Below are 22,961 nucleotides of genomic sequence, written 5' to 3' on the forward strand. Positions count from 1 at the left end.
GACTCCCACACAATTGCTGTCTCCCTAGTCCACAGAGCACAGCTTGGAGAGGACAGGCAGGATGAACAGTGATTACAAAAGAAAACACAAAACCAGAATTTATTGAAAGTAGGTGCCAGCTCTGATTAGAACAATCAGCTCAAAGATACCATTACTCAGAACAATATATACAAAAATCTCAGGGAAAGGAGAGTAAAAGAACTTAAAAGAATACAACTTGAACAGGACTGTTTTACTAAAATGGTTTTGTTGCAAAATAATAACAAATACCACAGAGAGCCCTACACGAGAAAGCCATGTGCCCTCAAGCCTGGGGATGAGGACTCTAGTTCTCAAATTCTTGGAACACAGCGCATGATTCTCCAGGGCAGAGAGGCTGGCTGGAGAATGAGGACCTCACTGCTGACTCTGCTTAACAAAGTCCATGCCCCAGGCACAGGCACACAGGGAATGAGGCCACCAAGCAAGTCACACCCACCCCTGTCCCCATGAGCCCCGTAAGAGAGAAGTGCTCTCTGAAGTCTACAGACTTGGCAGGGACCACTGGACCATGGATAGCTTAGAGACAGTTATTCTGTGGCCAATGACATAAATCCTCCAGAATCTGGGCCCTACAATTCCCTTATCCAAATTTCCACTAACTAGGGAGGTAGAAGAGCAAGACATGGAAGTTGTCTCCAAACCAGTATTTGGTCTTCAGTAAACAGGGATAAACATAAAACAGTGTTCCACAAGCAGGCTTCAGAACTACTGGGCACAGCAGGTGAAAGATCCCAAAATCCCATTTAGCACCTCCCACAGGAGGAGGGGGAGGAGGAAGAGGAGGGCTGGTAGGAGGAGGTGCGATGAGTGCAAGAGGGGAGACGGACATGTTCCCTACTGAGGTCACTGCTGCCAACTGTCCTGCTCTGCTGATGTGTACAGTTCCCCCCACCTTCTGGACCTACCCTCTCATGGCCCAGAGCTCACTTATCTGAGCCTAAACCTCCCCGTCTCAAGCACAGAGAGCAGAAATGCCACATGCAGAGGTTCTCTGGGTAGCAGTGGTGGAGGCAGTCTTCCTGAGAACACAGGGTTCTTCTTCGCCCCCTCAACTGCAGGCAGGGCAGGGCGAAGAGGATGTCGAGTTGCAGGAGGCAGAAGGTAGCAGCTCAGAGGGCAGGGAGGATTCAGCTGGGAGACTGATGGGAAGCTTCCATGGCATGGCCCCAGCAAGCAGTGACTGGGATCAGCTGGGATGGGAGGGTGAACAGACAGCTCTACCTAACTGGTGTGGGAATAGCATGTCTGAATTCCTGAATTCCCCTAGAGGAACGTGGCTCCTTGCTCTGGAACTTCACACTCAAACAATAAGCCTGAAGGGAAGAAGTCTCTTCAGGGTCCCAGAAGTGCCCATTAAAAGTCCATCCTGTCAACTTTGGTGTCTCATTTGTGGGTCCGTATGCTGCTGCAGATTTGGGCGAGACGGTTCTAAAAAGAAAAGGAGAGAGGACATTGTAGAAGATGTCACTTGGCAGGCTTGCCCCTTGGCCTCCCACAGTCAGCCTGAGCCTCTCCATTCTCTATCTGTATCACACATGAATTCACCTTTCTGAACCTCTGTTTCTCATCTGAACAAGGGAGTAAAATAACAACTCAAGTGAGACAGTAAAGCTATCATAGGAGATTATTTGAGAAGAACATTGCAATAGATCTAGCTAGAGGATGACAGTCACAAGATTTGGGTGGCTAGGTGTGTGTGTGATCTCAGCACTGGGCCTATCTTCAGAAAGACAGGTTTAGGAAACCAGCCTCGCCTTGTCCCCTTCCTTGGATGTACCCTTCAAACCCCACAGAAGGGTGAGGGTAAGGTTGCCATGTTTATACTAAGTGCTCCATCCACCACGCAAGATGATGGCTGACCGGACCAAGGAGGTTCATCCCTGGCTGAGCCATTACATTCTTCAATTAAATTAAATTGATAATTGACTTTATTTTTAGAGCTGAGGTCTTTCTCTGTCACCCAGGCTGGAGTGCAGCAGCACGATCATGGGTCACTGCAGCCTTGAAACTCATGGGCTCAAACAATTTCTCTCGCCTGAGCCTCCTGAGCTGCAGGGATTACAGGTGTGCGCCACTGCGCCTGGCCCTCTTGAGAATTTAAACCAAGACAAGAAATTGAACAGTTGGGCAATGGAGCAATAAAGTTGGGGTTGGAGGTGTGGTTACCCAAAGCCACACGCAAAACAAGTTAAGTAAGCACAGAACCTGGAGCCTGTGGAGAAGGTTATCTGCTGAGGGAGGAATGAAGATGTGTGAGAGAAATGAGCGCACAGGCCCCAGATGATGGGCCCCACCGCTCCAGAGGCTTGGCTGTTCAGCTCGCTCTTTGATTCTGTAAGATTCCTGATAACAAGCCTTGACCCTCATTCTTGAGCTATTCTAGGTTTCAGTTCCTGGTGGCCAATAGTGACCTAACATACCCCTAGCACTAACTGCCTGAATGAGGCAGAATTTTGATTTTGCAGTGGAACTTCTGTGGCAGGCACCCTGGGATTGAACAAAACTCAACATCAACTGAGGAACAGAACTGCTGCTATCGAAGTAGGGTAAGAGTCAAAATCTCTTGAGGGAAGGAAGACAACACAAATTTAAGTAGAAAGTATTAGCCCGGGCCCAAAAGACAATCCTAAATAAAGGTAGCCCAAGAAAGCTACTGGAGACATCCTATGTGTGGAGATGAGTATGAGACTTACAGAGAGCTTCTTAATGTTTCCCAAGGCCTCTGGATCCAGCTGGGCAATACTGTGCCTCTGCAAGTCACTGGCCAATAATCGCAGGCTCTGTATAGAGAGGGGAATGGGTTAAACTGGCCATGGCCCTTAGGGCAGGAACCCCTAGGATCCCCCTGATATCCTGCACTTAGTGGTGGGGAATGGCTGGGATGGAGAAGTGGCAAGACAGGCAGGAAGGATATTAGCCCTAAGGAGACAATGACTTCATCAGCACTATCACTAGGGTGGAGGCTGGATTACCCGGGCACAAAAGGCACGCACATCATCTAAGAAATGCCCTGCAGGGTATGTCTGAAACAAACCGTCCTCCCCTCACAGGGGCTGAGGTCAGCAACTCGCTCCATGCAGCCCAGAGAAACTGAGCTCAGCCTGCTTCAGAATCCCTTAAAGTTATACAAAGCTGAAGGCACAGCTCATGCTCCGGGTTCTAGACTAAGCGCATACCTCGGTGGTGCCCTCCTCTGCACCACCCTTTAACATCTCTATTATTGAGCATATCACAGATATCATGATTGCAAACCCATCTTGACCACTGAGCTGCTTCTCAAGGGCAGGCCCCATGTCTACTTCTTGAGCCTGCTACAATTGGGTGGGCAAATGTTAGTTGATGAACAGATGGAGGCCGGGCGTGGTGGCTTGCACCTGTAATCCCAGCACTTTGGGAGGCCGAGGCGGGTGGATCACCTGAGGTCAGGAGTTCGAGACCAGCTTGACCAATATGGTGAAACACCATCTCTACTAAAAATACAAAAATTAGCTGGGCGTGGTGGCGTGCGCCTGTAGTCCCAGTTACTCAGGCGGCTGAGGCAGGAGAATCACTTGAACCTGGGAGGCGGAGGTTGTAGTGAGCTGAGATCGTGCCACTGTACTCCAGGCTGGGTGACAGAGTGAGTGAGACTCCATCTCAAAAAAAAAAAAAAAAAAAAAAGGTAAAGGTGGCACGGTGGCTCATGCCTGTAATCCCAGCACTTTGGGATGTCGAAGAGGGTGGATCATGAAGTCAAGCAATAGAGACCACCCTGGCCAATGTGGTGAAACCCCCATCTCTACCAAAAATACAAAAATTAGCTGGGCATGGTAGCAGGCGCCTGTAGTCCCAGCTACTCAGGAGGCTGAGGCAAGAGAATCACTTGAACCCAGGAGGCGGAGGTTGCAGTGAGCTGAGATTGCACCACTGCACTCCGGCCTGATGTCAGAGCGAGACTCCATCTCAAAACAAAAAAACAAAAAAACAGAAAAACAGAACCCAGAGCTGAGCAACGATCTTTGCAGTCTGGGCCTCTAACCTGGGAGAGAAAACTGGGTTCTGAGTCCTGCAGAAGTGTGGAGATCAGGACCCACGCACTGAAAGGACTCTGAGGGTGAAGTGTGGGTGAGGGCCCAGGGAGAAAAAACGCTTGACTAAGCAGCACACTGTGGCCTGGCTTCCCTTGGAAATACTTCACCTCTCCACCGCCCACTGGCACAGTGAGGAAGATCTCTTTGCTGTCAGCAAGAGGGCTGCCATTCCCTGAGATGTTGTAAATCCGCTCTCCTGCTGCTGGAGTACGCAGGCCAGGGGTCTTGAAGACCCTAGAATGGGAAAATCTCTGTGAAGATAGCTTGGCAACTGACGACACCAGACTCTATAGGCCATTTTAACCTCACTCTGGCCTCAAGCTGCAGTTTTTAAGTCACACATTCCTAAGAAAGCACGTTCTAAATTTAGAAAAAAAAAAATGTTTTAAAGCAGTAATGACTAAACACAGCTGGAGAAAGAAGGTTGTAATTATTGAACATACATCTTGCAAAAAGTCAACTCTTATCCACATAAAGTTTAGGTCCAAAGCTCCATATGGGTGCCAGTCATCCATCCATCCACAAAGCCTGAAATAAGCTGGTTAATTATTTCCAGGCGTGGCTGCTTCCATCAAGAGGAATTTTTCAGAGGCAAAGGAGGATGATTTAGAGATTACATCATTATACTAATTTCTCAAGACAGTTAAAATACTGCTACCTAATTTTCCCTAAATGCCTTTTGTTACATATTCATGTGAAAAAACAAACAGTAAAGAAAAGTGGGAACTGGCTGAGTGCGGTGGCTCATACCTGTAATCCCAGCACTTTGGGAGGCCGAGGCGGGTGGATCACCTGAGGTCAGGAGTTTGAGACCAGCCTGGCCAACATGGCAAAATCCTGTCTCTATTAAAAATACAAAACTTAGCCGGGCATGGTGGCATGCGCCTGTAATCTCAGCTACTCAGGAGGCTGAGGCAGGAGAATCGCTTGAACCTGAGAGGTGGAGGTTGCAGTGAGCCGAGATTGCGCCATTGCACTCCAGCCTGGATGACAGAGCGAGACTCCATCTCAAAAAAAAAAAAAAAGTGGCAATTAAAAGTAGAAAATAAATCTTCAACACTTACCCACACCAGAGATAACCACTTCCTGCTCTCCTCCCCAGGGGTAACCACCCTGAATTCCTTATCTATCCTTCCAGAAACTTTCTATGTATATAAAACCAAATGGGATCATACAGCACAGTGTTCAGCAACCTGCTTGGAGATGCTCTGTGATCATGGCACTCTTTTCCTATCAGCACACACAGATCCAGTCTATTTTAATGGCTATACAGCATCTCCTATTTAGTCAACTAGGTTCTTTGGAAGGTATTAACTTACGCTGCAAGAATATCCTTGCTTATGCCAGCCTCCAAAAAAGCAGTATCAATTTTTACTTCTACCAAGAGTACGGGAGAGTGCCTACTCATCTTTAAAAAACTGATTTGAGGCTCGGTGTGATGGCTCGTGCTTGTAATCCCAGCACATTGGAAGGCCGAGGTAGGTGGATCGCTTGAGCCCAGGAGTTCGAGACCAGCCTGGGCAACCTGGCGAAACCCCATCGCTACAAAAAACCAAAAAATTAGCCAGGCATGGCGGCATGCTTGGGAGGCTAAGGTGGGAGAATCACCTGAGCCCAGGAAGTCAAGGTTGCAGTGAGCCGTGATTGTGCCACTGCTCTCCAGCCTGGGCACTGGAGTGAGACCCTGCCTCAAAATAAATAAATATTTAAAAAATAAAATAGAAACCTTCTGATTTGAATCAGAAAGGCCAAAAACGTCACCTAGAGGCCTCCTAGTCATCACAGGCAGAATATTCACCTCCCTCCCACTAAAGAATCATTTTGCCACTGAAGATGGGTGAAACTACACTTAAGGGAGAGACATACACCAGGAAACCCAGCTGGCCACTGTCCTCTGACAAGGCATCCCAGGCCAAGGACTCAGGACTATTTTCTTTTCTTTTCTTAAGACAGAGTCTCACTCTGTTGCCCAGGCTGGAGTGCAGTGGTGCAATCTCAGTTCACTGCAACCTCCACCTCCTGGGTTCAAGCAATTCTCTCCCGTCTCAGCCTCCCGAGTAGCTGGGATTACAGGTGTGCACCACCACACCCAACTAATTTTCGTAATTTTAGTAGACGCGGGGTTTCATCATCTTGGCCAGGTTGGTCTTGAACTCCTGACCTCAAGTGAGCCGCCTGCCTCAGCCTCTCAAAGTGCTGGGATTACAGGTGTGAGCTACCGTGCCTGGCCTAGGAGTATTTCCTTAGACACTCCTTCTCTGGGTAGTGCTCAGTGTTGGAGTCCCGTCAAATCCAAGTGTTTCCCTCAATACTCACCTTGAGTCAAACCTGGGTGTCAGGCCTGGAGTTGGTTTGACCATGGACACCTCCAATCGGCCCACGGCTGGGGTAACGGTGTTAGCACGGCTTGACCTACAGGTAAGAAACGGCCATCAGGTATGCCAACTCTCAGGTTCCATGAAGGCAGCAGCAGAGGAGTGACACATGGAATGCTGACTGTGAGATACTGCTCCGGGCGCCTCGCACACATCGACTCATGTGACCCTTCTAACAACACGGGAGGCCAGCACTGCTGCCATCCTCATACACAGATGCAGAAACTCAGGTGCATCGAGTTTTAAAAACTTGCCCAAGATCACATATCCAATTAGGATGGAGCCAAAACTTTGAACCGAAGCAGTCTGCCTCCAGAATCTGACTTTTTTTTTTTTTTTTTTTTTTTTGAGACGGAGTCTTGCTCTGTTGCCCAGGCTGGAGTGCAATGCTGCAATCTTGACTCACTGCAACCTCCACCTCCCGGGTTGAAGCGATTCTCCTGCCTCAGCCTCCCGAGAAGCTGGAACTACAGGCATGCACCACCACACCCGGCTAATTTTTGTATTTTTAGTAGAGACAGGGTTTCACCATGTTGGCCAGGCAGGTCTCAAACTCCTGACCTCAAGTGATCCACCCGCCTTGGCCTCCCAAAGTGCTGGGATTACAGGCGTGAGCCACTGTACCCAGCCTCAGAATCTGACTTTTTAATCAAGGAGACAGCCTCTTCATGCAAAGGCTCCCCCAGCTGGAATTCTGTCCTCGTGCCAGGCAGCTGCTGCACTGCTCAAGAGAAATGAGTTCGCTCCTCCACAGACATGCATCCCAGTGACTACTCTCCTAAGCTGCTTTACCTTCCCCCACATGGCTTATGGTAGAGTCCAGCATAATCAACTCAAGCCCATAGAGATTCTTCACTTTGCAGGACTGGACAAAACATTTCAAGAAACCAATTATAGGTAAGTGACAGCTACTCTATGACGAGCTATGGGGTAGCTCTACATATGGACTATCAGGAACTGAAACATAACAGGCAGTTCTTTCTATACTTAAAAAAAAAAAAGTGGGGGCCAAGGTGGGCGGATCACCTGAGGTCAGGAGTTCAAGATCAGCCTGACCAACATGGAGAAACCCCGTCTCTACTAAAAATACAAAATTAGCTGGGCATGGTGGCGCATGCCTATAATCCCAGCTACTTGGGAGGCTGAGGCAGGAGAATCATTTGAACCCGAGAGGCAGAGGTTGCAGTGAGCCAAGATTGCACCATTGCACTCCAGCCTGGCCAATGAGAGTGAAACTCCGTCTCAAAACAAAAAAAAGTGGGGAAGGATAGAGAATGTACATAAAGTACTGGAGATGGTTTTGGTTTAGGTCATTTCTAGAGACCCCTCCAGCTCAGACACTCAAGGATTCAGTGATTTTAAGCTGCTTTCAAACACTGGCCACCAGAGCCTTTTCACTGCCCCTCACTTTCTGCCGTGATATATATGGCTCTCCAATAAAACCCAAAACACCACAACTTTAGAAAATCCACTACCTTTTCCTTTTGCCTTTTCCTTGTATGGACTGAGTTCTCTTCTTGGATGGAGGACACCTTTTGACCTGCAGTCACAATCAAATGAGACTAAGGTTACAAAAAACCCAGCAAAGAGGAAAGGTAAGGAGGCTAAGGAGGGTATTTTTTTTAAAGTGTTAAGAACAAGCTTTGGAGAGTTAATACTAAATATAATAAGGTGTATCTCAGAATTCAATGACTTAAAAAGTTCAGAACATAACTAATTGAATAAGGACTTCCACTGGCTGGGTTTTCAAAATAGAGGATTTTGGCCAAGATTAAAGGTAAATCTCTTTTGAACTGATTGCAGCCTGGCTTGTACCCCACTACTTTACATAAAGGGCTGCTGTGAAGGTCACTCAGGGCGTCCCAGGTGCCCAATCAAAGGCAAACCCTGCAGTGCTCCCTTCCTGGGGCCTGGGAGGTCCCAGGCAAGAATCACTCCTTATCTTCCATATATTCTCTCCTCTCTTGTCCTCCGTGATGGATCTGTCTTTCCTGCTTCTCTAGCTTCCTTGGCAGTCTGCCTTAGGAGCTCCTCTCTCTACCCTCCCCCTCTAGTGTCCATCCGGACTCCCTCCCTTCCTGCTCTCCCTGCACAACCATCTCCACTCCCACACTGGGACAAACACATAAAGATCTGGGAGGCAGTGTATCTCTCAATCTCCCTCTTCTCCCTGAGCTCCAGGCTGAAATTTCTGTCTAGCCTAGATGTCCTGGAAAAGTAATGGTCAACATGTCATGCAATTGGCATGTGCTCCCCCTACCCCTAGTCCAGCACCACTCTGCCACCTGGGTCCCACACCTCACTGGATAGCAGTTGCCTTAGCTAGAAACCATGCAGTCGTCTCTGATTCCTCCTTTTCTCCACCAACCATGCCACTTCTAAAACCTATCTCAAAACCATCCCTTCATTCTATAGTATCAGCATGTCAGTTCAAGAATTCATAGGCTTCCAACTGGTTTCCTCATCTTCAGTTTTCCCCCTCCCCTATTTATCCTGAATACTGTTCCTCTTCCCTTTCTTCTCCAGCTAGTAGACTTTCACTCACCTTGAGAGGCCTGCCTATGTCCTAGTGGGGTAGGGGAGACTTGCTAGCTTCCTCTTCTGTGTTCTACACACTTTGCACACGAGTCAATTATCACTTTTGTCATTGCCATGTAAAGCCGGATCATCTCTACTAAACTGTGAGCTCTGGTATACAAGTGTATTTTATGCATTTGCATTTGCTTGTCTTGTGATAACCCCCAGCCTCCAACCTCAGTGTCCACTTACTCTTGCAGTTTGAAGATTCTTATGTTCATTTTCCTCTTCTTCTTCCTCTTCCACTATCATTTCATCTACTTGTATTACCTTTCGTGCTGCAAGAAACAGTTTCAACAGGGTGGTATTTCTGATGAGAATAAAGTTTTGTGCATTCACATTTCTTATAGGAATAAAACGTATGCAATCTTAAGCTGCAATGAAGAAATGGACTAAAAATAAAGAAGACTTTTTAAGAAAGAGGGTTTAGACAAAGGAAACTAATCAGTGTTAAGAGACCCCATATGATGCTTTGTAGGGACAGCCCAGCACTCTGAATAATTGAGCTTGCCCTGCCTAATGTAGACGGTGCCCTGGTGTGTAGCCCCGAAATCCTGGCCGTGGGTCAGGATGTTCTTATAAGAACTGGATGCATCAAACTATCATAGCTTGATGACAGTGACATTAAGTCCATGTCACAATTCATCCTGATCCGATTCCTTGCTCACTAGTCACAACCTGGTTTCCCATACAACTTTTCCTATAAGACAGTGTTTCTCAGAGTGCGGGACATGTATGTAAGATGATTTTATGTGGATAGATCATGGAAATGAGTAACTTTTTTTTTTTTTTTTTTTTTGTGAGATGGAGTCTCGCTCTGTCGCCTAGGCTAGAGTGCAGTGGTGTGATCTCAGCTCACTGCCAGCTCTACCTACCGGGTCCCCGCCATTCTCCTGCCTCAGCCTCCCAAGTAGGTGGGACTACAGGTACCCGCCACCACGACCAGCTAATTTTTTGTATTTTTAGTAGAGATGGGGTTTCACCGTGTTAGCCAGGATGGTCTCGAATTCCTGACCTGTGATCTGCCCGCCTCAGCCTCTCAAAGTGCTGGGATTACAGCTGTGAGCCACCGTGCCCAGCTGAGTAACTTTTTTTTTTTCCTTTCCTTTCCTTTCTTTCTTTTTTTTTTTCTCAGAGACAGGGTCTCACTACATTGCCCAGGCTGGTCTTGAACTCCTGGGCTCAAGTAATCCTCACGGCTTGGCCTCCTTAAGTGCTGGGATTACAGGTGTGAGCCACCACACCTGGCCTGAATTGAGTAACTTTGAATTATATGCAGAGAAAGTCATTCCTTTTTCAATTCTCTTTGAACTTTGCTGATTACATCAGGGAGCATCTCAGTTGGTGTTAACAGTCTTTTAACACCTCTCTAAATCTTGCCATCTATTTAACCCAGGAGAAAGTAAGCAGGCAACAATGTTTGGTTTCTAGCACAGCTTTTTTCCCCCCTTTTTTCACCTTCACTTTAGCTCACACACGGGTCTTGAGTTTCGTTAGTAGCAGTCTTGCATGCAATTTACTAAATTTCTGGTTTGAATTGCTGTTCGGGGGGCAAAAATTAACTAAATGCACCATACAAAAGCAAGTTTTTGGATTTACAAGATTAAGAACCAGACATTAAAGGGAAGAGGCTCTACCAATAAGGCCCTGCCTGAGCAGCCAACCAAGCAACCTGAGCCTCAGTTCTTTCTGTACAACAAGGAGTTTTGAAAGGTACTCACTTTTGGCAGATTTCAGGGGTGTCTGAATAGCTTCTGCTGTTAGTTTGTTTATTTCGGTGATATCCAGGTCAGCCTATGACAAACATAGCCAGAAAGCACCAGACTTATTCCACCAAAATACAAGGAACAATATTTCAAGATAAAAAAATTTTTTAAAACTATTATTTGATACAGAAGACTGTTAAATGTTAGTGATACAATATACAATATAGCAAACTCCCATAAACCCACCACACAACCCAAGACCTAAAACATTGCCAATAACTTGCTTCTGGCTCTGTATTCATTCCTTGTTCCATTTTCTTATCTCTTCTCCCAAAGGTGATGGGTCTCCTAATCCTTCATTCCCCAGAGGTAACCATACCATTCCACTTGCTTAATTGAAAGGTATATGTGTATGTGCTCACAGATACATGCATATGTGTGTATATGTGTGTGCACACACAGCTGTGCTTTTTCACAAGTGTGTACTTGAGCATTTTGTTTGGTTTTGGCTGTTTTCACCACTCTTTGTGGTTGTAGTTAATTTGTTTTCATTGCTATATCATATCCCACTGTGTGAATATACCACAATGGATTTGTCCATCTTCCATCAATAGTTTCCTGCTATTATAAACACTGCTACCTTGAACTGTCTTACATGTGTCTGAGGTACATGTCTAAGTTTCCCCTTGGCTCTATCCTTTGGATAGGACATGACAGGGATTATAGGTTACATAAATATTCAGCCTTCGCATTATGCCAAATTGTTTCCCAAAGTAGTTACCCTTGACTACAGCCCATTTGCAAACAATACAAGTTCCTAATTATCTACATCCTCTACAACACTTGGTGGTGTTGTCAAGCTTACCATTTTCTCGATAAATCTACAGGATCTCAATAAGGTTTTCTATGATGATCCTGGGTCCTTCAAAAAGGCTTCCAGTCACCATTCAAATTCAGTTTTTTTTTCATATGGTAATAAGTATGGGCACTACAAAGAGCAGTCATGACTCACAGTCCTTTCCTTATAGAACACATGTAAATATCAGAATAATTATTACAGGTTTGGAATGGCACAGGTTTCATTTCTGGTAGGGACTGCTTGACGTACTCAGAGAAGGATTCTGAGGCTGTCTTAGGCTTAGCAAGAAATAGCGCTGTAATAAGTTACTGATGTTTGCCAGGCTTGATGCAACAGAAAGTAGGGGCATTCCTGCCAACCTTCTGCTATCTCTAGAAACAACTGGCATTTTATGGAGTCATCAGTGGTGGCAGGCCACTGGTCATCTGCTGTGCAGGACAGTTAACAGAGCAGGCCTGAGACTGATACACATAGAAAGGCCTGTTTGCAAGCCTGGCCTTGGTTGGCATCTGGGAACTTGGTTTCAGAAAGGTTTCCACCTTTCCTTAACAAGAATGCCTCACTATGCCTAAACTTTATGCAAACACTATGGCTCATGCTGCACACCTACTTCCCTCCTGAAAGTCTAGGATTTTGACATGTGCTAGGCAGAGGATGCCTATGTGAGCAGCCCCCAGTTAAAACTCTGGGCATTGACTCTCTAATCAGCTTTTCTGGTAGACAGCATTTCATGTGTTGAATTAAGCGTGTTCTGTGTGACTCCACAGGGAGTGGACTCCTAGAAGTCTGGTTTCCTCTGGATTTTGTCCTGTGTACTTTTCCCCTTTGTTGATTAATGCTTTGTATACTTTCACTGTAATAAATCATCGCCATGGGTGTGACTGTATGCTGAGCCCCATGAATCCTCCTAGTGAAATCACCAAACCTGGAGGTGGTCTTGGGAGCCCCAACACACTTCCCAACTAAGAGCTTTTATAGATTTTCTATTGTTCCTTTCTTGAGTTTTAAATCATATTAGTCAAGGCCAGAATTCTCTCAACTTGGTGTGGTAACAATGGCTCTCTCATATTACGTTAGAAGTTCTCATTTGCAGTTCTGTATGTCTAATTTAAAAAGAGAGAACTGTATTAGCTAGTAAGCATAATTCATCTCAGAGGTAACTCTTTTAAAACATTAGAGCTCAGTGTGTGTAGGGGGGTGAATAATCCCCACCTGTCTCCCAAATGCTCCAATTTTTTCCAAATTGATAACTGGCTCCTCATTACCTTTACCTTCTGAATGAAGCTGGTGGAGATCTGCTATGTGCCCTTGGTGGTCAGACTCCTTCAAACCCTGAGATTTCAAATGATTCTGATCAACTCAACAAAAGATGTAATTTTGGGGTTTACTTTGTAAATCTGATCAAGGCTACAGTAAACTAACAGAAAGATACACAAATGCGTGCACACACACACATTGTTTGTATATGATTTTAGAGTGCCTAGGGACTCTGTGAAGCCCACGTATGGACTAGTTCCCAATGCTGTCTCATAAAACTTTCTGCAAGAGTAGCAATGTTCTATTTCTGTGCTCTCTGATGGAGTAGCTACTAGTCACATGTAGCTATTGAACATGTAAAATGTGGCTAGTATGTCTGAGGAAATGAATTCCTTAATTTTATTAATTGTAATTAACTGAAATAGCTACATATGCCTGGTGGCTACTATACTGGACAGTGCAGCTTTAAATGCTCTATTTTGCATCCCCATCTTACTGCCTTCAATCCTGGCACTGATGCTGGGAGGAAGGAGATGAGAGCGGTTGGGGAGTACTGAGCATCCCAAGCAAGAGCACTGCTTCTACAGTACGACATGATGAAACAGCCTCATCACTTAGCAGGCCAGTGCATAGTGTAATGACTCAGGCGCTTAAAGGAACTTGGGCTTGAGGCTTTCTACTTCCGCTGTAGAGTTCAGGACAAAGGACTGCAAGAAATTGGTCAAAAATAGAACTGCCACCTTCTGTAGGGCTCAGAACTATCTGGGTCTCATGTACACAGTGTCTGGTCCAACTCTAATTTTTCAGTTGACACAAACAGATAATGTCCCTTTATGAAACCTCTTCCACAGTAAGCACCTATTAGTTGGATCTGGGGACTGGACTAGACTTAAGTAACCACTGGCTGGAAAATAGGACAGGTCACTTACTGTTGCCGCCTCTTCCAGGGCCTGTTTGTTTCCTCCAAGGGCTGTAAAAAGAACGTTGTAGTTACTATTAGATTTTAACAATAAATCATCTTGCCTAATAGTACCATTTATCTTTCTAAAACTGGTCCAGCCCTTGGTCTAACATTCAAGGACCTTCACCATCTAATCTATTCTTTCTCCAAGTTATATCCCAAATGTGCCACTGACTCTCATGACTTGTTGCCATTGTACTTTGTATTTCTGCCTGAAATTCCCCTCCGTACTTAACAAATTTCTAACTCATCCTTCAAAACTCAGCTCAAACATCACCCCAAAAATTCTGCTTATTTTTAAAAAAATATATTTTAAATTTTATTTATTTTTGAGACACAGTCTTGCTCTGTCACCCAAGCTGGAGTGGAGTGGTGCCACCTTGGCTGTCTTCTGGGCTCAACTGATCCTCCCACCTCGGCCTCCCAAGTAGCTGGGACTACAGGCATGCGCCACCACATTCGGCTAATTTTTGTGTTTTTTTGTAGAGATAGGGTTTCGCCAAGTTGTCCAGGTTGTCTTTTTTTTTTTTTTTTTTTTAAATAGAGATGTGGTCTCCTGCTATGTTGCCCAGGCTGGTCTTGAATTCCTGGGGTCAAGTGATACTCCTGCCTTGGCCTCCCAAAGTGCTAGGATTATAGGCATGAATCCCCACCCCATGCCCTGCCCTCTGCTTATTTTTCTTTTTAAAAAAATTTATTTTTATTTTAATTTTTTTTTTAAAGTTTAAAGTATGGTCTTGTTATGTTGCCCAGGCTAGTCTCCAATTCCTGGGCTCAAGCAATCCACCTGCCTTGGCCTTCCAAAGTGCTGGGATTCCAGGTGAGCCACTGTGCCCAGCCTGCTTATTTTTCTATCTCAGCAGGTTGCTGCAAAGTGTGGAGTTAGTTGCTCACCCTCATTATACCCAATAATACTCAAAGCTGTTTAAATGTCCATCCCTGCCTTGGACTGAATTCCAGAGATGACATCCTCTGCTTCTGGCAAAAATCTAGCAGTCAATAGATGTACAGTAAACATGTGTTGAATGAAAAGGTCTTTGTGAGATTTACATGTAGAATAAAAAGTTAGGTTGGAACCTCCTGCTAGAAATCCTCATAGTATCTTGTAAAACAGTTAAGATCTCAGGCTATGAAACCAGAATACCTGGGTTCAAACAGACTATCCCACTAACTAGCTTATGAGGCCTTGAGCAAAGTGTCCAATTTCTCTGTGCCTTAATCTTGTCATTTTGAAAAATAGGGATATTATTAGTTATGAAGAAAAATTAGTTAATGTATGTAAAACACTTGGTACAATGCCCATCCAGCATAGAAAGCACAATATGCTCACTGACCACTACTCTATTCTATCTCCTTTGTAGTACCTATACTTTTAATTACGTAATTGTATATGGATTTTTCTAATAGCTCTTTTCTACTAACCTGTATGTTCCTGAAGGCAGAGACAATGTCTGTTTTATTCCCCAGTGCATCTTTAGCACCTAGCACTGTGACTGACACATGCTCAGTATTTGTAGAAATAAGCAAATGAATGGCTTAATATTAATAAATAAAAGGGCAAGTCAAAAGGATCATTCAACGTCTAATATGTGAGCAGAACATGCATTTCTATCCGGAAGGAGACTACATGCTGGATAATTAATAATATGGAAAACAGAAAAAGGCAACCCAGCAGAAAAGTACAGCCTCCTGCATTTCTCTGGACATTTAATAAGGGAGTGCGGAAACAGGCTGGGATTTTTCTCCGGCCAGGAAAACTGATGTGCCTTTTTTTTTTTTTTTTTTTTTTTTGAGACGGAGTTTCACTCTTGTTGCCCAGGCTGGAGTGCAATGGTGCGCTCTCGGCTTACCGCAACCTCTGCCTCCCAGGTTCAAGTGATTGTCCTGCCTCAGCCTCCCGAGTAGCTGGGATTAGAGGTATGCGCCACCACGCCCGGCTGTTTTGTATTTTTAGTAGAGAGAGGGTTTCTCCATGTTGGTCAGGCTGGTCTCGAACTCCTGACCTCAGGTGATCTGCCCGCCTCAGCCTCCCAAAGTGCTGGGATTACAGGCATGAGCCACCACACCCAGCCTGATGTGCCCATTTTTACGTTAGCAATTTCCATAAGCTGCAGAAGGAGCTGCTTCGGGTTATTCTTCCATCTGAGCTCTGGTTAACTAACCATGTCATTTATTCATTCATTTTAAAATGGGTTGGGTAAAATATATATATATTTTTAAAAATACTATTTTCTGGCCGGGCGCAGTGGCTGACTCCTGTAATCCCTGCACTTTGGGAGGCCTAGGCAGGTGGATCACTTGAAGTCAGGAGTTTGAGACCAGCCTGGCCAACATGGTGAAACCCTGTCTCTACTGAAAATACAAAAATCAGCGGGGCATGGTGGCAGGCGACCATAATCCCAGCTACTCCAGAGGCTGAGGCAGGAGAATCACTTGAACCCAGAAGGTGGAGGTGCAGTGAGCAGGGATCGCACCACTGCACTGCACTGCACTCCAGCCTGGGTGACAGAGTGAGACTCTGTTTAAAAAAAATAAAATACATTTCCTGATGTGTGAAAATTATGTGAAATTCACATTTCAGTGTATCCATAACTCAAATTTTATTGGAATACAGCCCATTCATGCCCATTCACTACAGCTGTTTTGGACCTGTAACAGCAGAGCTGAGTTGTCCGACAGAGACCGCCCCGCCCGCCGCCTCCCACCCCCCACCCCCAATTTTTCATAGAGAAAAATGAAGTAGGGAAGTGAGATAGAGAGTGAAAGGGTCTGCAATTTTCCATAAGTGGTCATGTCAGATCTCATTAAAAGGTGACATCTGAGCGAGCCCTTTCTGAAGGGTGTCACCTAACCCCAAGGGGCTCCCGGCCTCCGCCCAGGGAAGCTCTCCAGCTCTTACCGAAGTAGTCAAGCCAGTTCATCTCGCGCAGAGCCTTGGGGAGCCGCAGGATCTCGATGTTGTAGAGGTTATCCACCTCCTTGAGGAGGTTCTGCCTGTCTGACTCAATTTGCTTGACTCGTATTTCCACTGCGGGAGGGCAGAGCCGACAGGACACGGGTCACGGGGCGGGCGAATCTGTGCAGCTCGTGTCCCCACCCGCCAGCATCCCGCGACCGCCCCAGGAGGCCGCGACGGCCTGGCCCCTTACCTTCACGGTCGAAGTCTTTCAGAAAGGAGGCGAGCTTCCGCCTCCGTAAGGAGTTGGTCTTGGCCACCCGACTACTGCCCTTCCTAGGAGCCATGGCACTCGGCGGAGGCTGCGGGGAGCGGCGGAGATGGGGCAGGGAGGCAAGGAACCGGGTAGGGACGAGAAGGGCGGACGGGGACCACCCGAAGAAGTCGCCAGGCACGTACCTGCGGTCCCGAGACAAAGGCTGAGCAAAACCTCGCTGTGCCAGCGAGAGAGCGACTCTACAGTCAACCGCCACCCAATTCAAACTCCACAGCCACAGGCTGACGAATGAGAAGCCGCCGTCCCACAACATCCAATCACAAGCAAGTTCCTGCCGGCCCAGGGTCTTCCGCCCAATGCGCCCCCTATAGCCTGAGTGCGTCAGGGAGGCCGCCGCCGTCGCGCGTGCTCCTGGGAGTTGTGGTCCAGGCTTGTTTCCCCGCCCTCCCCACCAACCCACCCGGCTCCGCCCTGGCCGGCTGCAAACCATACAAACTACTACTCCCGGCAGGCCTTGCGGCGGCTCTGCAATACCCCAAGCTCTGGAGGGCTGGGGGCCTACTAGGTCGGGTCGGCTGTAGGATTCTGCTCCAGGGTCGGCGGCTGCTTCTTTCTGGCCTGGCTGCCACTGAGTAGCCGAGGGGCCGCCGTGACCCTCTGACTGATTGACTGGCGGGCTGCCTACGTCGGCGCTCCTCAGGGCCCCAAGCTCCCGAGGCCGAACTTCGGGCAAGTGGCGGGTCGGCAGAGACAGAGCAGCCCCGGCAGGGTTTGACGGAGCAAGGGGGACGGAATGATAGAGGAGCAGGACAGGGGTGCAGGCTTTGGGGTGGGCGCGCCAGCCCGCGGCCAGTCTGGGCAGCGAGTAGGGGGAACCCTCTCGTTCCTTGCTCCCCCGCGGGCCGGCCACTTCCGCCCAGTTCGCGTCTTGGCGCCTCGACTGGGTGCGCAGCGCGGGGCTGCGACTTCAGGTATAAGTAGTGGCGCTTGGCAGCTGGCCACACGGTGACTGCAGCATGAGCCGCGGCCACCAGACTCCAGGGAGCCCAGGGCAGGAGGCAGCTCTGGGTGTCGTGGCCGTGGGCCTGGGAATGGGCGTGTAGACGGCGGGCCCCGCCGAGCCGCGCTCCTGTCGGAGGTGCTAACTGTGCATCTTGGCATCTGCCCACGGCCACAGGGTTGGATTGCTCAAGAGTTGTGCTGAGACCCAGCAAGGCTAGAGGCTAGTTTCGAAGCTGTAGCTCAGGCTGAGTCTCAAGGCGGGCGGCGACTGGACGGCCAGACCGGCGAGCTCTTGACGGGTTTGTGGCCTGATTGTTTGGATTTGGTGCTTTTCACCTGTGAATGCAGTCTGAAGCCATGTCAGAGGGGTTGTGTTTAAGCGTGCATGCTATAGGCTATGGGACTGATAATCTTGCCTCTCCCCCTCTGAGTTGAGGAACAATCGAAGAAATAAGCAAAAGTGCCAAGCAGGCTCCTGATGGGCACCAGCGAGCTTGGGGACAGAGCAGTCCAAGCATAGAAGCCCTGGCAAGCCTGGCCCTTCCTGGAAAGTCCTTTCTCTCTCTTCCACCCTGGTCTGTTGCTCCATATGCAACAAATATTTGAATGTCGCTCTTCCGCCCGAGGTCAGCCCTGGGCAGTGGGTGGTGGGGGTGACACCCCAGTCTGCTGGGTGCCTGAGGATCTCCATCAGTCAGATGGCCAAGATGAGAGGGGATGACAACCCGTACCTCATGTAGGCTTTCCCCCAGCAGGTGTTTTTATGCTGCGCAAGTCGGGCTTCCAGCCTCTCGGTTTCAGGGTTTCCTTCACCCGACTCCCCAATGCGCCCGACCTCCCTGGGCACCTAGGACGTCCACCTGCATCTTAGCTAGAGCTGCCACGTCAGGAGCCCGTGATTTACTAGTTTTTGCCAGTTGGTTGTGACACACAATGTCAAAAGTGTCATTAAGGCACAACCGGAGGCGCAAGATAAAAGGAAAAGACTCCACAGCTAACAGGACGTGCCACCACCGCCACTCAATTTAAACTGCCGCAGGCTGATAAATGAGAAGTCGCCGTGTTTGGACGGTCCCAACATCCAATCCCAAGGAAGCTTCAAGCCGAGTGGCCAATCCACATGTTGGACTACAGTACCCAGAAGTCATTGCGGCACTACGATATATTTTCGCGACTCAGTAGCCAGGCAGGCCTGCGGGGTAGCTTTGCGGGGCCGTCGCGTGTGACCATGCGCAGAGAGACTGTGGGCGCGTGGTGCAGTCCCTGGAGGGTTCTCACGCTTTGGCTGTCCTGACTTAAAGTTTTTCCGCTGGTTTCAGGAACGCGACCGGTAGCCTCGGGCAGGGGAGACAGGACTGTAGGTCAGAGAAGAGACGGCGCTTGGACGCCAGGAATCCTCTGAAGCAGGAGACTGCCCTATCCAGGTTACCCTTCCCGAGGGGAAGCCAGGGTCTCCAGAAAGCTGAGGCAGGCCGGGCGCGGTTGCTCATGCCTGTAATCCCAGCACTTTGGGAAACCGAGGCGGGCGGATCACCTGAGGTCAGGAGTTCAAGACCAGCCCGGCCAACATGGCAAAACCCAGTCTACTAAAAATACAAAAATTAGCCGGGCGTGGTGACGGGCATCTGTATTCCCAGCTACTCGGGAGGCTGAGGCAGGAGAATTGCTTGAACCCGGGATGCGGAGGTTGCAGTGAGCTGAGGTAGCGCCACTGCACCCCAGTCTGGGCGACAGTGAGACTCCGTCTCGAAAAAACAAAAACAAAAAAACCCGCTTCTGGAGGTGAGACAACTCCTTTCTGGACACGATGACGGAGATGACGCCCACCCTCGACCCAGTGCCTCCCCGACTGACTTGGCACCCCGACGTGGTTATTTTCTGTTTTTATCTTTTTCAGCAGAAGATGACTCAAGACCGGCCTCTGCTTGCCGTGCAGGAGGCCCTGAAGAAGTGCTTCCCCGTGGTGGAGGAGCAGCAGGGCCTGTGGCAGAGTGCCCTGCGGGACTGCCAGCCCCTCCTGTCCTCCCTCAGCAACCTGGCGGAGCAGCTGCAGGCCGCACAGAACCTGCGGTTTGAGGATGTGCCGGCGCTTCGGGCCTTCCCAGACTTAAAAGAGCGGCTGAGGCGCAAGCAGCTGGCAGCTGGTGACATCGTCCTGGACAAGCTAGGGGAAAGGCTGTAAGCAGCTCCGTAGTGCTCTTTCTCGGTGGAAGGATTTTAAAACGAGGTGTTTTATATGTAGCTAGTATCAGTCCAGAAGGTGTTTTTCTCCTTGGAAGCGTGGCATTTAGAGGTATCTCAACCTTCCTTACTTACCATCTGGGGCAGTGGGACCTCTGTCAGAAAGCCATGGCATTTTCCTTGTCAGAGACTAGGCATGGCAGTGGTGGGCTTAGTAGAAGTCACAAAAGAAGAAGAGAAAAGGAGCGGAGAAAGCCTATTAGCTCTACCCTATAGTTTTCTTTGGTGAAAGGCAATGAGGAGCTGTGTAAACTCAGTAGGTGCTAGTGCTAAGGGCTTTATGTATATTACGTTATAAAGTCTCTTCAACATATCTGTGACTTAACTGCACTTAATTCCATGCAGGTAGGAAACTGAAGGTCAAGCAGATTGCCCATGGTGACGCAGCTAGAAAAGGGTACAGCTGGGGTTCTAACTCAAGTGTGCCTGACACAAAGGCTAGAGCTCTTAATCTAGGCTAGAGCAGAACCACTTTCTTCTGCTGTAGATTCGTGTCTCTGTGCCCAGGAGTAGCACGTCTCCAAGTTCTGATATGCTCGTTGTCAGACCTGGTGTCTGCGTTACAGATTTTTTTTTTTTTGAGACAGGGTCTTGCTCTGTCACCCAGGCTGGAGTGCAGTGGCACAATCACAGCTCATTGTAGCCTCGACTTCCCTGGTTCAAGCGATCCTCCCACCTCAGCCCCCCAAATACCTGGGACAACAAGCGTGCACTTCCATGCCCAGCTAATTTTAAAATTTTTTGTAGAGATAAGGTCTCACTATGTTGCCCAGGCTGAGAGTTACAGGTTATTGAGGACAGAGGAGAGACAGGGCATGTGTGGCCTTTCCTTGAACTGGAACAAAAGAAAGTTCCAGTATGTAGAGTCTGTCATAGACCAATAGGAAACTGTCACAGATGAGTACTTTCCTTTTATTTATTTGTACAAAATACATTCATTAGGCACCTTGTGGGATGCCAAGCACAAGGTGCCAAAAATATAACAATGAACCAGACTTAGTTCCTGTTCTTAGTTGAGTAGAAGAAATAAACAATCAGTGAATTAAATTGTGCTATGTCCTAAGATATTGATAAGTACGGCTTGTGCGGAGGGGGGAGGTTTCTGGGGAGGAAGTGATATTAAAAACCTAATGGTTGAAAAGGTGTAAACAGAGTCAAGACGTAAGTATGAGTAGTGTGCATAGAGAATAGTATGACTGGCCCGGCACGGTGGCTCATGGCTGTAATCCCAGCACTTTGGGAGTCAGATCACTTGAGGTCAGGAGTTCGAGACCAGCCTGGCCAACATGGTGGAACCCCGTCTCTACTAAAAATAAAAAAAGTTAACTGGCTGTCGTGGTGCACGCCTGTAGTCCCAGCTAAAGGGGAGGCTGAGGCAGGAGAATCTCTTGGACCCGGGAGGCAGAGGTTGCAGTGAGCCAAGACTGTTCCACTGCACTCCAGCCTGGGTGACAGAGCAAGACTCTGTCTCAAAAAAAGAGAGAAAACTATGACAGGAGCAGAGGCCTGGTAAGGGATGAGATCAGCTGGGTATGGCAGCTCAGCCTGTAATCCCAGCACTTAGGGAGGCTGAGGCAGGAGGATCGCTTGAGCTTAGAAGTTTGAGACCAGCCTGGGCAACATAGTGAGATCCCATTCTCCACAAAAATGAAAGCAAAACAAAAAAAAGATGAGGCCAGGTACGGTGCCTCACTCCTGTAATCCCACCACTTTGAGAGGCTAAGGACAAGAGGATCATTTGAACCCAGGAGTGCTATGAGTACCTATGAGTGCTTTACTTAATATTTTGTCTTTTATTTATTTTTATTTTATTTTTAGAGACAAGTCTCACCCTGTTGCCCAGGCTGAAGTGCAGCGGTATGATCATAGCTTACTGTAGCCTCTAACTCCTCCTGCCAGCCTCCTGAGTAGCTGGGATTCCAGGAGCATGCCACCATACCTAGCTAGTTTTTAAAATTGTTTGTGGAGATAGTCTTGCCATATTGCCCAGGCTGGTCTCAAATTCCTGGCTTCAAGCTGTCCTCTGGCCTTGGCCTCCTAAACTACTGAGATTACAGGCATGCCACTGCACCTGTTTTTTTTTTAAAAATGTTTTAATTAAAAAAAAATTATATTAGCCGGGCGCGGTGGCTCACGCCTGTAATCCTAACACTTTGGGAGGCCAAGGCGGGTGGATCACCTGAGGTCGGGAGTTCGAGACCAGCCTGACCAACATGGAGAAACCCCATCTCTACTAAAAAAAAAAAAATACAAAATTAGCTGGGTGTGGTGGCGCATGCCTGTAATCCCAGCTACTCAGGAGGCTGAGGCAGGAGAATCACTTGAACCTGGGAGGCAGAGGTTGTGGTGAGCCAAGATCATGCCATTGCACTCCAGCCTGGGCGACAAGAATGAAACTCCATCTCAAAAAATAAAAATAAAAAAATAAAAAATATATATTATTTAAAATATATATAAATATATATTTTAAATTATATATTATTTAAAATATATATTTAAAATATATATGATTTAAAATATATAATATATAAATATATATATAAAATATATAATATACATTTTATATATATAATATATATAAATATATATATAAAATATATAATATATTATACATTTTATATATATATAATATATAATATATAATGTATAATATGTATATAATATATAATATATATAATATAATATTTTATATAATATA

At 47.3% G+C, this 22,961-nt stretch overlaps 2 protein-coding genes across 14 annotated transcripts in view; one reads left to right on the top strand and one right to left on the bottom strand.

Annotated features, from left to right (window-relative positions):
* Window positions 1-71: 71 nt before the first annotated feature.
* Window positions 72-17,577, bottom strand: CDCA8 (cell division cycle associated 8). Of its 2 annotated transcripts, XM_054497683.2 has the most exons (11): window positions 17,203-17,577; window positions 16,997-17,105; window positions 16,747-16,875; window positions 13,816-13,856; window positions 10,786-10,858; window positions 9,257-9,342; window positions 7,963-8,027; window positions 6,429-6,524; window positions 4,220-4,346; window positions 2,736-2,822; window positions 72-1,470 (listed from the first exon to the last, which is right to left on the bottom strand). In XM_054497683.2, the coding sequence occupies exons 2-11, from the start codon at window positions 17,088-17,090 to the stop codon at window positions 1,426-1,428; spliced, it is 843 nt and encodes a 280-aa protein (XP_054353658.1). In that variant the 5' UTR covers window positions 17,091-17,105; window positions 17,203-17,577; the 3' UTR covers window positions 72-1,425. The 2 variants fall into 2 exon arrangements, with proteins under 2 accessions (XP_054353658.1, XP_054353656.1); XM_054497681.2 differs by having other exon boundaries at window positions 16,997-17,577.
* Window positions 17,504-22,961, top strand: part of AIRIM (AFG2 interacting ribosome maturation factor) — an 11,424-nt gene continuing 5,966 nt past the window's right edge. For 2 of the 12 annotated variants that reach the window (XM_054497692.2, XM_054497722.2), the window contains exons 1-2: window positions 19,030-19,446; window positions 19,920-20,200. In XM_054497692.2, coding sequence (XP_054353667.1) covers window positions 19,926-20,200 — 275 coding nt within the window. In that variant the 5' untranslated portion in view covers window positions 19,030-19,446; window positions 19,920-19,925. Of the gene's footprint in view, window positions 20,201-22,961 lie in introns of all 12 variants that reach the window. The other 10 variants (XM_063657489.1, XM_054497703.2, XM_054497712.2 and 7 more) reach the window with 10 other exon arrangements.

This window comes from Pongo pygmaeus, chromosome 1 (genome assembly GCF_028885625.2).
Source record: "Pongo pygmaeus isolate AG05252 chromosome 1, NHGRI_mPonPyg2-v2.0_pri, whole genome shotgun sequence".
Classification (NCBI taxonomy): Eukaryota; Metazoa; Chordata; class Mammalia; order Primates; family Hominidae; genus Pongo; species Pongo pygmaeus.

What these genes read in the sequence shown, in the direction of transcription:
- CDCA8 (XM_054497681.2), bottom strand. Translation starts at nt 17,510, where the DNA reads ATGGTTTGCAGCCGGCCAGGGCGGAGCCGGGTGGGTTGGTGGGGAGGG. An exon ending in ACCCCTGAAATCTGCCAAAA is followed by an intron (nt 9,343 to 10,785) that starts GTGAGTACCTTT and finishes TGTTTCTTGCAG; the next exon opens with CACGAAAGGTAATACAAGTA. An exon ending in AGAATCTTCAAACTGCAAGA is followed by an intron (nt 8,028 to 9,256) that starts GTAAGTGGACAC and finishes TTGTGACTGCAG; the next exon opens with GTCAAAAGGTGTCCTCCATC.